Source organism: Hemibagrus wyckioides, linkage group LG19 (assembly GCF_019097595.1).
Source record: "Hemibagrus wyckioides isolate EC202008001 linkage group LG19, SWU_Hwy_1.0, whole genome shotgun sequence".
Taxonomy (NCBI): Eukaryota; Metazoa; Chordata; class Actinopteri; order Siluriformes; family Bagridae; genus Hemibagrus; species Hemibagrus wyckioides.
In genome coordinates, this window is record NC_080728.1 from 17,208,313 (window position 1) to 17,222,276 (window position 13,964).

The window sequence follows — 13,964 nt, forward strand, 5'->3', positions numbered from 1 at the left end:
TTTTTCAACATTAAAAAGTGTAGTGTTTAGTGGAACCTTTATTGGTTCTTTGTAGAACCCTGGATAGTAATGAGTGTTTCCCTATTAGAAATATTTAGGAAACCTAAAAAACATTAATTAATAAAACTCCTAAAATGTTTTTTTTTATCTATACGTATGTCTAAATAATATATATTTATATGTTTATTAAAATAATGTATAATAATATTTTTTATCTGAATCTATATCAGATTTATGTATTCTCTGAGAGCGGAATGCGCACGGGAGCGCGCGTGGCGCCGTGGAGGCCGGCGTCGGGGGCGCGCATCCCGAGTGCTGACGTCACTGGAGCGCCCTGGCTCGCGTCGCTGCTAGTAGTGGTGGTGGCGGCGGTGGTGGTGCGCGCGCGCAAGGCAGAGAGATAGAAATACAGAGGTAGAGGGGAAAAAAGGGAGAATAACTAGTTGGAAAGAGGGTTTTTCTCGCCTTTAACGGATTTGTAACTCATAACGGTCCGTCTGGGAGACAAGAATCAAGGCTGAACTTCTCCTCGGACCGGTTAAACTGGATCTCTGAGACGGTAAGAGGAGCTTTTAAAGTGATTTTATACATCAGTCTGTTTGGGCTGAGTAGTCTCTGTCTTTAGCTGGTCGGACACGTACGATTTCAGGTTTCCCAGAGTACGTTTACCACCTAAAATATCCGTGAAGGCAATATTAATAGATGTGCATGTGAATAATAAACACTTTGTGTAGAAGAAGGCTGAATTTGTAGTGTTTTTGTGGAAATGCTGTTGCGCCAGCGAGCGAGCAATGGAGGAGGAACCGGAGGAGGGAAAAAGGCGGAAAAATGAAAGATATACACACGGATAGGACTGCTTTCCTGGTCATTCCAGACTGCCAGGTTGTTATATGTATAGGTTAAAGTTGTATTTGTGTCATGTATGTGTGTTAAAGGGTATAAATCCGGTCGCTATAAATCAGGAGGAGTATCAGAGTCGCGGTGTATCCAGGCGGTGTCAGCCTTTTTTTCCCCTTTTCTCTCTCAAAGGGAAAGCCCTGACTCTGGCTCTCACTCTCGGATCATTTACATTTTCATTTCCAACACGGTTACAGCTCAAAAGAACTGCTTTAACCCCCGGGTTTACCACCCGGTAGCTCGGCTAATCAACCTACCAACCAACCTCCCCCCACCGGTCCCCTCCTTCTCTAACAGCACTCGGGCTAACCGTCAGTGCGCGTGCTAGCTCCCGGAGTAACGTACGTTAGCTCCTGAGTGACGTGTTGAGGGAAATGTTTTAGCCGCTAACACCGAAGAAGAGTTGTTCGCTAAACATTCCTCACGGCACGGCGAATATATATCACACAAAGCTTGTTTTTTCTTTCCCAGTAAGTGTCCGATTTCGTGTCCGATATAACTTAAAAAGAAAAGAAAAAGCTTTATATTCTAAAGGTCTCGCGAGCCTCTCCCATTAGCATGCTGCTAGTGTCCACTCTGACTTGTTGGCCTGTGAAGTACATCTCCATCATAGCCTCGTGCGCATTGTCTTATTTATTTGTTTATTTGTGTTTGTTTGCACTGCTCGAGTAACTAGATGTAAACGTCCGAGAGTGAGCAGGATTTCGTATGAATCAACAGGTTGCTTTTAGGTGTTAATGACTGCGTGTATATACAGAGCTCCGGGACAGTGATGCACATCTCTGAAGGAAATTCAAGGGTGGCACAGAGGGGCAGCTGCCACCCTCTATGTTGCCAAAAGTTTTGGGACACCCCTCCAAATCATTTAAATCAGGGGTTGGGCTCGGCCCATTAGTTCCAGTGAAAGGAACTCTTAATGCTTCAGCTTCATACCAAGACATTTTGGACACTTTCAAGCTCCCAACTTTGTGGGAACAGTTTGGGGATGACCCCTTCCTGTTCCAACATGACTGTACACCAGTGCACAAAGCAAGGTCCATAAAGACATGGATGAGAGAGTTTGGTGTGGAGGAACTTCACAGAGTCCTGACCTCAACCTGATGGAACACCTTTGGGATGAATTAGAGCGGAGACTGAGAGCCAGACCTTCTCGTCCAACATCAGTGCCTGACCTCACAAATGCGCTTCTAGTAGAATGGTCAGAAATTCCCATAAACACACTCCTAAACCTTGTGGAAAGCCTTCCCAGAAGAGTTGAAGCTGTTATAGCTGCAAAAGGTGGACCAACTCAATATTACATTCATGTGCATGTAAAGGCAGACAGTCGCAGTCTGGCTCGCAGTCTCCACACCAGTGCACAAAGCAAGGTCCATAAAGACATGGATGAGTGAGTTTGGTGTGGAGGAACTTGACTGTCCTGACCTCAACCTGATGGAACACCTTTGGGATGAAATAGAGTGGAGACTGAGAGTGAGGCCAAAACTGGGACATCTGCCTTTACATGCATATGAATGTAATATGAAGTTGTCCTGCCCTTTGCAGCAACTCTTCTGGGAAGACTTTCCACAAGGTTTCAATTCAATTTTATTTGTGTAGTGCTTTTAACAAAAGAGCTTTCCAGAAACATATCAATTCTGAATCTACATTTTAAATGTATGAACTTATCCCTATTGAGCAAACCAGGGGAGAAGGTGGTCCCTTACATAATAATAATAAGAAACCTTGAGAGGAACCAGACTCAAAAGGGAAGCCATCCTCATCTGGGTGACTAGATACACTATATTGTCAAAAGTTTTGGGACGTCTGCTTGTACATGCACATGAATGTAATATAGAGTTGTCCCACCCTTTGCAGCTATAACAGGTTCAACTCTTCTGGGAAGGCTTTCCACAAGCTTTAGGAGTGTGTTTATGGGAATTTTTGACCATTCCTCTAGAAGTGCATTTGTAAGGTCAGGCACTGATGTTTGACGAGAAGGTCTGGCTCTCAGTCTCCGCTCTAATTCATTCCAAAGGTGTTGTATCAGGTTGAGGTCAGGACTCTGTGCAGGCCAGTCAAGTTCCACCACACCAATTTCGCTCATCCATGTCTTTATGGATCTTGGTTTGTGTACTGGTGTGCAGTCATGTGGACAAATCTTGAACCGTGTCTGGGTTGTTATTATTATTATTACATAGTGGACAAATAGATTAACAAACACAGAAAGAAGAAAACTCTACTTCATGATCCAGATGTTGCTGTTTGGTATGTAGCTATGTTTGTTTAAACTTATTGTGACTCAGGGTTTGATGAACACCCCCTGCTCCCACCTTTCTGTTTCAGCAGAAAATTTGATCAACCTTACTTGGTCCCATAGACCTTTAGACTAAACCCATCTGCTCCATCAAAAACTTGGCCCAGTCTCACCTTCTCTTGCAGAATGTTTGCCCAGCCAACTCCACTCCAACAGGATGTTCACCACTCCTGCCTGCGTTCGCACAGAGGTTATACAAATCATCAATTTCAGAAGAATATTTGACCAGTGATGTTGAGTCCTGCAGAGATTTTGACCAGTCACACTGAATGAAAGTTTAAACAACCGACCTGTTATGGCAGAAATTGTGACTAATCTTGTCCTCTCCTACAGAAATTGTGACTAATCCCTCCTCTTCCAACAGAAAGTTTAACCATTCCCACTCACTCCTCCAGAAATTATAGACTGTCCACTCCATCAGAAGTTATACCCAGTCGTCTCTATTCCAGGTGAAAGTTATCCTAATCCTGCCCTCACATTGGGTCTCCCAGCTGCTCCTGCAGTTATCTTTTGAAACCACCCACATTTTTGTTCTTACCTACATGGTTTCCTCAGATAGTGAACAGATTAGTCATTTAAACCATCTCGATCATGATTGGATTGAAAGAATGAATGGAACTGTAAATGCATCACACAGTACCGTGGGAAAACCACATACACCCTCGCGTTAAAGCATCATATCTGACTGCCCACTCCCTCTCACAAAACAAAAAAACTCTGAATATCTTCTAACATTATTTCTACACTAGCACATCAACTCACACAGTCCATCAGCAGGTTGGTGGACAACATTTTAGCTATCAGTTTGACCGTTATCTTAATATATAATTTTTTTTAAACCAAGCAACATGAAGTCCAGTGCAAAGCATCCGTATAATTAAACACCTCAAGAGAAAATAAAGATGCTGGACAGACTCTAAGGCCATGTCCACACTACGTTTTTGTTTAATCTTATCTTTTTGAAAACGCTCTCCAGGTCAATAAATTTGAAAAACGTCTCTTGGACTGTGAAAACGGAGACTTTCCAAAACGATGACGCATTTTCATGTGACCAATTCAGCTAACATGAAGTCTGTTCTTTCTTGCTTTTGCAACTTTACACTGATCAGGCATAACATTATGACGACCTGCCTAATATTGTGTTGGTCCCCATTTTGCTGCCAAAACAGCTCTGACCCGTCATACACTGTGTATTCTGACCCCTTTCTATCAGAACCAGCATTAACTTCTTCAGTAATTTGAGCAGCAGTAGCTCATCTGTTGGATCGGATCACACGGGCCAGCCTTCTCTCCCCACGTACATCAATGAGCCTTGGCCGTCCATGACCCTGTCACTGATTCACCACTGTTCCTTCCTTGGACCACTTTTGATATGACTTCAGATATAACTGTAATTAGGTAGTGACCCAAGAAGCCTGGCCTGTTAGTCCTAATATTTGAGTTTGACAATAACTCAGAACGTGTGTGTGTTCATGTGAGTTCTTCTCTCTGTCGTAGAATCATTTGCACATGTTGGATTGGTCCAGCTCCTGATTCCCTGACACGTGTGTGTGTGTGTTGTGTGTTTTGTTTGTGTGTTCAAGCACACAGCCAGTCATTTATAATAGTGACCTAATTAGAGCAAGCGCAGTCAGGGAGCAGGACCTCTCGGGTCTACAGAAAAGATCATCCATTCTCCCAGCAGGTATGGATCGGTTATGATTATCGATCGGTTGACCCAGAGTCCCGGGGGAGCGAGTGTTCACATAATGTGTTGTTTTAGATAATTGCTCTGAGATAAGGTCAGATCCCACAATTGCTGTTGGGCAATGTGTGTGATTGCATTAACCTGTCGATTCAGCCAGCGAGTAGGAATTCAAGTAAAGCAAAATTATATATAGATTTGTACTTACCGTTTTCTGATGAAAATGTCTTTTATAAATGTTCACTATTAAAATAGAAGAAATTCTCACAGCCATTCAAGCAGTACAGAGATTTTGTAAACTCTGATTAGGGAAAAAACAAAGCAAACAGAAGTAGAATTACTATTCTGAAAGCTCATTAATCTTTAGATGGTTAAATCTATAACACAGGCTGTATACTTTGCTGCTTTGAGAAAGTACACTATACTGCCAAAAGTTTTGGGACATCTGCCTTTACATGCACATGAATGTAATATGGAGTTGTCCCTTTGCAGCTATAACAGGTTCAACTCTTCTGGGAAGACTTTCCACAAGGTTTAGGAGTGTGTTTATGGGAATTTCTGACCATTCCTCTAGAAGCACATTTGTGAGGTCAGGCACTGATGTTGGATGAGAAGGTCTGGCTCGCAGTCTCTGCTCTAATCCCAAAGATGAGCTCAGGACTGTCAAGTTCCTCCACACCAAACTCACTCGTCCATGTCTTTATGGAGCTTGCTTTGTGCACTGGTGTGCAGTCATGTTGGAACAGGAAGGGGTCATCCCCAAACTGTTCCCACAAAGTTGGGAGCATGAAATTGTCGAAAATGTCTTGGTATACTGAAGCATTAACAGTTAATTTCGCTGGAACTAAGGGGCCGAGCCCAACCCCTGAATTCAATGATTTGGAGGGGTGTCCCAAAACTTTTGGCAGTGTAGTGTAAATGCGTCATTAACTGATGATCACTAATGTTAGCTGGCTAGCTTGTTGCGAACAAAACACACACTTGAGAGAAAGTTTATCCAACCTTAAACATGGTGCAATAGTTTAAACTACAATCCAGAATGTTTTTGTGGTCGGTGTGTGTGACACCAGTGATGCATAACCACAAATTCTTCCCTGTGAAACCCTGTTGTTTCATCTCTAAAAGGATGAATTTAGCTCATTCATTACAAACAACCCTGAAGCTGAGTTTGGGTTCGATTATCAACACGGGTTACAGTCTGTGTGGGGTTTCACGTGGTCTCCTTGTGGGTTTCTGACCGATTCCCTGGTTTCCTCAAGCGTCCAGAAACATGCCAGTGGGCGAACTGATGACTCTACATTGCCCATGTGTGTGAATGTGCGTGTGTGTGCGTGTGTGTGTTTGGTGCTCTATGACAGAGTGACAAAGTTTTATTCCCACCTCACACATTATTCCTGGAATTAACTCTGCATCTGCCGCATCCCTGACCAGGATAAAGCACTAACTGAAGATGATCGGAGGAAAGCATTTTACAGAAATATACACAGTGCTTAATGACGTGGCATAACATCTGCACTCCAGGAGTGAAAAGCACTCTTAAATAATCTCTAACGATCTTGCTTACCTCCTCTATCTACTTAATTTATGTATGTTTGATTAAATATTGCACATGATGGAATTTGTGTCAAAAACTAGTGTTAATGCAAAAAGTAAGCTTGTTCTCCTGATAATAATCTCCTAATACAGATTGAGGATTTTATCACAAGATGCAAACAGGACTTCATTAACGCTGAGGTTCTGAGGTTCCTGTTAATATTTTCCACTTGTCACTAGCGTCATGTTACACCACTGTTTTATTCATGAATCAAAGCTGTTCATTAGAGGACAGGACGACTAAATCACTGCGAAACGTCATGATTTATCCGTATGCTCAAAGTTAAAGTGATAGATTTACAAAATGCTTCAAAATTTCCCTGTAGTTTAGTGGTGTGTTGAAATAAAGATGGCTGCTGCGTCAGGGTTTGTGTGCCCACTACCGAGATGTAGCCGTATGTCAACATGCCGACTGCTGTTACACTCATATGTTACATTTATAACCTGACATTAGCACAGTGTGTGAGGGGGTTTTTACAGTGTTTCCCCACACACTAGCAATGAGAGAGAGAGAGAGAGAAAATAAGTATAAAAGGTAACAGGATTTTATTCTTTTTAATAATGCGCAGGTGAATTTAGACTCTAGTTAAATGTGCAGGCTGCTGAAATATGAATAATTAAACGGTAAATTGCCATGCTTGGAAGCGTTTAATTATGTACAACCTAAATATTTTTTGGTTCAGCCTTCTACGTTATTCTACACAGCTGTTGGTAGATGTATTTCTTATATTTCAGGGACATAGTTATAGTTCAGACTTTATTTAGTCATACTTATCCACTGTATATCATTTATACCAGATTGCTGTTGAAAGCCCTGAATGGAAGTCAGAGGGTTTTGATTGATTTTCTATAACAGCAACTAGGTAAGAGATTCAGGCTGCAAGCCACATGTTTAAATTAATGTGTAATGCCTTATCGTTTCTTTAGTGACAGATATCCCTTCAGCGATCACTTTATCACACCTGATGGTTCATGCACTTATCCAAAACGCCCAGCATGTGATATTAAATCAAGCAGATACAGGTTAAGAGCTTTTGTTCACGTCAAATGTAAGCGTGATCTTAGTTACTTTGATTGTGACTTGATTGGTGATGATAAATGGGCTGGTTTCAGTATTTCAGAAACTGGCAACCTTCTGAGATTTTATCACATAAGCATCCAGCGAGCATGGCTGAAATGCCTTGATGATGATGGAGCTCAGAGCTGAATGGCCAGACTGGTTTGAGCTGACAGGAAGGCTAGGGTAACTCAAATAACCACAGTAGTGCACAGAAAAGCATCTCGGAAAGCACACATGTTGAAAACTGAGGCAGCCACAAACAGGAATCTTCTCCCATACCTATGTTTGACGTGAACATTAGCTGAAGCTCTTGACATGCCACATGATGGGATGATTGGATATTTGCATGAATAAGCAGGTGTACCCGTGTTCGTAATAAAGAGGATGGTGAGTGTCGCATGAAATAGCCAAACTGCAGTGTTGACACAAACCGGTGACATTTCGTGTTATTAGAAAGCACTGTAATAGAATTTAGTCTCTAGTCAGTGCTCAGGCTCTGAGCTTTACCTTCTGACAACGAGAGGAAAACAGTCCTCCTGCTTCTCCTGTGTTTTTATTATACTTTTTGTCATACACTGAAGAGTGTCACAGGAATCACGACTACTGTACATCAGATACGTGAGGTCAGTTATTGTTGTTTTACCCCCAGAATTAAACGCAGAACAACTGGGAATACTTTAGACTCTCCTACGAAATGGGGAAGAGTTTCCTTAGTTTTTAACAATATATACTATTCTTAGTTATGAAAGTATGAATAGTGTTACGAGTCACATGATGTATTTAGAAGCAGTGACGTGCAACACACAGCACAATGAAGGTTTTCAGCTGAAATAAACACATGCAACAAAAGGATGGACTTCATGCTTCAACACAGACAAATGCCTCTTTGATCTAAATGTAAGTCTGATTATGCTGAGGTTATATATGCTGACCATACACCACGTCAAGATAGACTGGACTTTCAGGGTTCCATGAGTTTACAATAATTCAGTTGTAAATAATATGGGGATTTAATACATGTTGATTAGGGAAAAGCTGTGTATGCAGTATGTCCCTCATTTCGTAGAACTGTAGTGTAAATTATAAGCAATGGTGCTGAACAGATACACCGATCAGGCATAACATTATGAGCAGTGAGAGGAGAAGTGAAAAAGACTGATCTCCTCATCATGGCACCTGTTAGTGGGTGGGATATATTAGGCAGCAAGTGAACATTGTGTCCTCAAAGTTGATGTGTTAGAAGCAGGAAGAATGGACAAGTGTAAGGATTTGAGCGAATTTGACGAAGGGCCAAATTGTGATGGCTAGACCACTGGATCAGAGCATCTCCAAAACTGCAGCTCTTGTGGGGTGTTCCCGGTCCGCAGTGGTCAGTATCTATCAAAAGTGGTCCAAGGAAGGAACGGTGGTGAACCGGCGACAGGGTCATGGACGGCCAAGGCTCATTGATGCACGTGGAGAGTGAAGGCTGACCCGTGTGATTTAATCCAACAGATGAGCTACTGTTGCTCAAATTGCTGAAGAAGTTAATGCTGATTCTGATAGAAAGGGGTCAGAATACACAGTGCAGGACGGGTCAGGGCTGTTTTGTCAGCAAAATAGGGACCAACACAATATTAGGCAGGTGGTCATAATGTTATGCCTGGTTGGTGTAACGCTGTTAAAGTTTTCATTCATAAAACATAAAGTTAACAAAGTTACTTTTTTAATTCCTCAGGTCTTATTTACTATACGACATTTTAATAAGTACACTGTTTCTGTAATTTGCTTCAGTTTTATAATGAGCATAGTTACAGCCAATAATCAGGTTATTTGTGGTTCAGCTTTAATGTTGGAAGTGTTCTTAGCTTCGTTATTAGGCAATTAATCAAAGAATACTAACAGCTACAGATGTTTTGATTATTCTATAACAAAGTAACTTGTTTCATTACCTATATCTAGCTCTGCCATGTTCTTTTTTTACACACACACACACACACTCTCTTCTTTCTCTGGTTTCTTACCTCCTGAATGAATGAATGAAGATTTTCTAACAGCATCTCTTAAAGCATTGTGTGTGTGTGTGTGTGTGTGTGCTTGATTGGATCTAGAGCTGAAGGAAAAGTGTAGTCTTGGGTCCTGCTGCAGCTGAATATCCCAGCTATTAGTCATATTCTCCCCAGATCTTGTATGACAAAACTGAACAGATCCTCTAGGCCTTTTTTTTAAATGGAAGATGTCGATTTGTCCATGCAATAAAGATTCCAGTCACTGATTTGAACCTAACTCCAAATCCACTGACGGTGCAATTTAGTGTGAGATTGGGTTTAAAGTGCCTCCGGGAAATAGATATGAAGGGTTAAAGAAATCGAAGGTGAGAAATGAAGACAAAACGGATAAAGATCCAGAGAGCGCGTCAGGTTTGATGAGAGACAATCGGGAGCTAGTCACAGAGCTGAAGCAAATGTGCCGTGGCGTACGTGTGACCCACATAGAGAGACCAGAGAAGGAAGTTAAAAGGCTGATTATGCCAGAGCTGTTCATTAGCCTATTATTTCTTCCCTGGGGGAAAAAAGTGCCAGGCAGGCGGACTCCAGCCAGGGAGAAAAACACACCCTACAGGACTGAGAGTAGCACTGCTTGTATGAACAGGATGTCTGTAAGTGTCTGTGTGTCTTTAGAAATGTATACAGCTAAATCCTACTTTATTAGAAAACTATAAGTTTAATGAATTTCTGATAAACAGGAAGCTAAAAGGAATATCTGTACTCATGCAACTTCTTTTAAAATGGAGAAATTGTAAAATGCATCAAAATCTATGCTTATATTTGATTGTTCTTTTCTTTATCTGAGTTTTCTTTTTTTCTCTGTTGCAGGTCACTGTGTTATTTAATCCTGAGTGAAGCACCAGTTAGTGGACTAAGCTGATGAGAACACTGTCCATTCCCTGTGGAGTGTAGGGCCGAGTCATCGTATTTAATCACTCAGACATTTCAAACATGAGCCATTTGTTCCAGTTGTGTAGTTAAGCGAAGCTCCCAGGCCTGAGCTCACCGACGCACGAGGATCACCCCACCCAGCCTCTGTGATATTTACACAGGTTTCTCGTCCCTTTACTCAAATCCGAGCTGCAATGTATGGTAGTGCCCGTTCAGTGGGTAAACCGGAGGGCAATCAGAGCCCCGGGCGCTCTCCACGCCTGCCTCGCTCCCCTCGCCTGGGCCACCGGCGTAATAACAGCACAGGGGGTACAGGGGGCAAAACTCTCTCTATGGAGAACATTCAGTCTCTGAACGCCGCCTATGCCACATCTGGTCCAACGTACCTGAGCGACAATGACACGACCACGCCCGTCTCCATCTCCGTGTCCATCTCGGACGTGCCGAAGAGCACTATGACCCTGGGCCGCTCGGGCGCTCGGCTTCCCTACGGCACGCGTGCCACGGTGTCGGGCAGCAGCCCCAACATCGCCAGCGACTCCATTGCTTTTGGGGATCACCACGTGCCTGCAGCCATGGCGTCCACCGTGCCACACTCGCTCCGCCAAGCCCGTGACAACACCATCATGGACCTGCAGGCGCAGCTGAAAGAAGTCCTGCGTGAGAACGAGCTCCTGCGCAAAGAAGTGGACGTCAAAGAGAGCAAGCTCAGCTCATCCATGAACTCCATCAAGACGTTCTGGAGCCCCGAGCTGAAGAAGGAGCGCGCTCTGCGCAAGGACGAGGTCTCCAAGATAGCTGTGTGGAAGGAGCAGTACCGTGTGATGCAGGAGGAAACACAGGTAAGGTTCAGGAGGACTTTCAGACATTTCAGCACCAGGTTTCTTTTAGCAGCAGACAGCTATTGTATTTTTTTAAATTAAAACTATTACTGCTTTTATGGACACCATTGGGGAAAAAGTCTTTAATGTTTTCATTTTTTTAATTATATAGTTTGTCAGTGTGAATTTTTGGCTGCACCTCTTCCCTCGCACTATTCCCTTTTCCATGCCTCGGGTGAGAAAATCCGGTCGGAGTTTATTTATTTGGAAGCGGGTGGAATTTGTGCGAGTTGGTGGTTATGTAACTGGCACTTTTCAGAGGGCTGTTTTTACCAACTTGGGGCTGTTTAATGCTGGAATGTTGCTAGCTCAGACTGATCGAGAGCACAGTTCCTTTTTTATACACCAACACATTTCCATCCCTGTGAGTCAGTAATATTGTTTTATCTACCACTCAGATGTCTCTGATAGCTGGTTTGCTAAGCTGCCTTCGGGTTAGATTAGGTTCTGCAGGGGTGTGGTTCATCTCTAACATTATTAATTAACTTCATTTAAGACACCGTCATTAGGACTTCCTGCTTCATCAAGGTGCAGAATTAAATAATGAGCACAAAATTTTTTAGTGTGGGGTGAAGAAATGGCCCATGGTGGTGCTCTGAGCTCTAACTACTGGGTTTAATCTATTACCATGTCATCACATCATGACATTTTATTTAGCTCCTGCTGCTGCCAGAGCCAACACGCCATCACTCAAGGTCAGATTACAGACGAGACAGATGAGCCTGGTTAGTGAAGTGGGAAGTGTTTAATGCAGATCAGTATTCATAGTCATAGGAAAAGCTTTCCCTTAATGACAGCCTGGAATTAAAAATTAACCAACAAGCACAGAATCAATAAAAAAGTAAACAAGTCTGTGTTTTATATCATCGAGGATTAAACCTTTTAATCTCTCTCTCTTGTCTCAGGCAATTGCATTACACTACTGAGCAATTTTTTGTATTTTAATAAATGATTAACACTTTCTCACGTTTATGTAAGGACTTTAGGATGCGCTGATACAGGAAAATAATCAACTACTTGGCAGCCTGTCAATCATCAACACGAGTTCCTAGTAACGGAGGTGTTTTATTCCTTTTGTACCTCAGCAATTTGTCAGCGATTACAATTTTATTTATTAAATATTGACACAGCATCTTTTAAATCTGTTTACAGTCATATTTACTCTTCTGGAAAGTCCATGAATCAGCTATGAAGTTGTTCCTGCACCAGCCTTTCTTTGAAAGTTAATAAAATAAAAAGAAATGCAGCAAAACCTAAACTCCTTCCTCCTGAAGATTCCTCCCATGTCCGAAAATTTAGTTACAGCTTTTGCAAAGCGCTGACACTGAAGAAGACTCCTTCCATAAATGTTACGTATACATCTCCTGTCAGCAGATTGGATATAGGGTTATAGAAAGCCGCATATAGAAAATGAAACGGCGGCCTTGGATCAATCAGAGTCACAAATTCAGCCGTGCCGCGGTATAAATTAACTGATGGCCTTCATTAGATGTTGGATGTTCTCCATGGAAAGTGAAAGAGAAAGTATGTCATGGAAAATATGTTAATGGTAGCAGTGTAGTGAGACGTGTGTTAGTGTTGGACCAGAATCCAGCTGCTCTGGGTTTTAAAACTTTGCCAGAAGAGTCTTATAAAGTGCTCTGCTAGTCTCGTCACATAGAACGCTTTTTAATTTTTATTTAATTTCAGTTTTTATTCAGTTTTAGTTTCAGTACTGGTGAAACCTTTATGAGGTTTCTTCAGTATTAGTACTGATGAGATTCTTTTTTTCCCCATTTTATTCTTAACCTAGATTGGATTTTATCACACTAAAGACGTTTTACAGTGCCCAATTATATATGGAAAAATCAGAATAAATCACTTGGGATGCTGTTTTAGGAAAATAATCAATGGTCATATGGTGCGAGTCGCTCTTATAAACACAAAGTCTATTGTTTTCCTATACCAGCGCATATTGAAGTGTTTTATTCCTCTTATTCCACAACAGTTTGCCATTAAAGAACTTATTTTTAACTCCAAAGGTAATTTTTTTTTTTTGCAGTAAATGTCTGTGGAGCGTTAGTTCACATTATAGTTTATATTAGAGCATCTGTAAACAGTCCTCTCCAGCATATGTCTCTCTCTCTGTTTTAAAATGAATCAGACAAAAACATGTAACGTTACAGAGAAATCAGAAAGTGTGGAAAATGTTCTGATTGTTAAAACCCTCTGACACTCTATTCACTGAGATGTCACTGTGAAACCTCGGCATATGAATCTAATTCGTTCTGGAGGCGAGTTCTTAAGGTGAAAATCTGTATTGTGAAACGAATTCTCCCATAAGAAATAATGTAAATGCAGATAATCCGTTCCAGCCACCCAAAAATATGACCAACATGACCATTATGAAGCGTATGGAAACTGTATGGCTGCTTACAGACCCAAGTCAAGCATTCCATGTCAAGGGTCCTCACAGGAAGTCATGCCACCAAGCTTGGGCTAAAAATAGAACAGACTGCCCACACCACCAATCTGTCAACAAAAAAACACCCGAAAAATCATCTAGCTTTTGAACGCATGCTGAAGGCAACGTTGGTATCGTGGGTTGACGCTTTCCAAACAGCTTTCACCGACTGAAAAAAATTCGTAAACTCGCTTC

The 13,964-nt window shown here is 41.9% G+C and overlaps 1 protein-coding gene across 9 annotated transcripts in view; it reads left to right on the plus strand.

Annotated features, from left to right (window-relative positions):
- The first annotated feature begins 336 nt into the window (after positions 1 to 336).
- The window catches only part of erc1b (ELKS/RAB6-interacting/CAST family member 1b), a 199,263-nt gene continuing 185,635 nt past the window's right edge, over positions 337 to 13,964 (plus strand). For 7 of the 9 annotated variants that reach the window (XM_058416745.1, XM_058416746.1, XM_058416747.1 and 4 more), the window contains exons 1-2: positions 338 to 559; positions 10,383 to 11,287. In XM_058416745.1, coding sequence (XP_058272728.1) covers positions 10,640 to 11,287 — 648 coding nt within the window. In that variant the 5' untranslated portion in view covers positions 338 to 559; positions 10,383 to 10,639. Of the gene's footprint in view, positions 560 to 10,382; positions 11,288 to 13,964 lie in introns of all 9 variants that reach the window. The other 2 variants (XM_058416753.1, XM_058416752.1) reach the window with 2 other exon arrangements.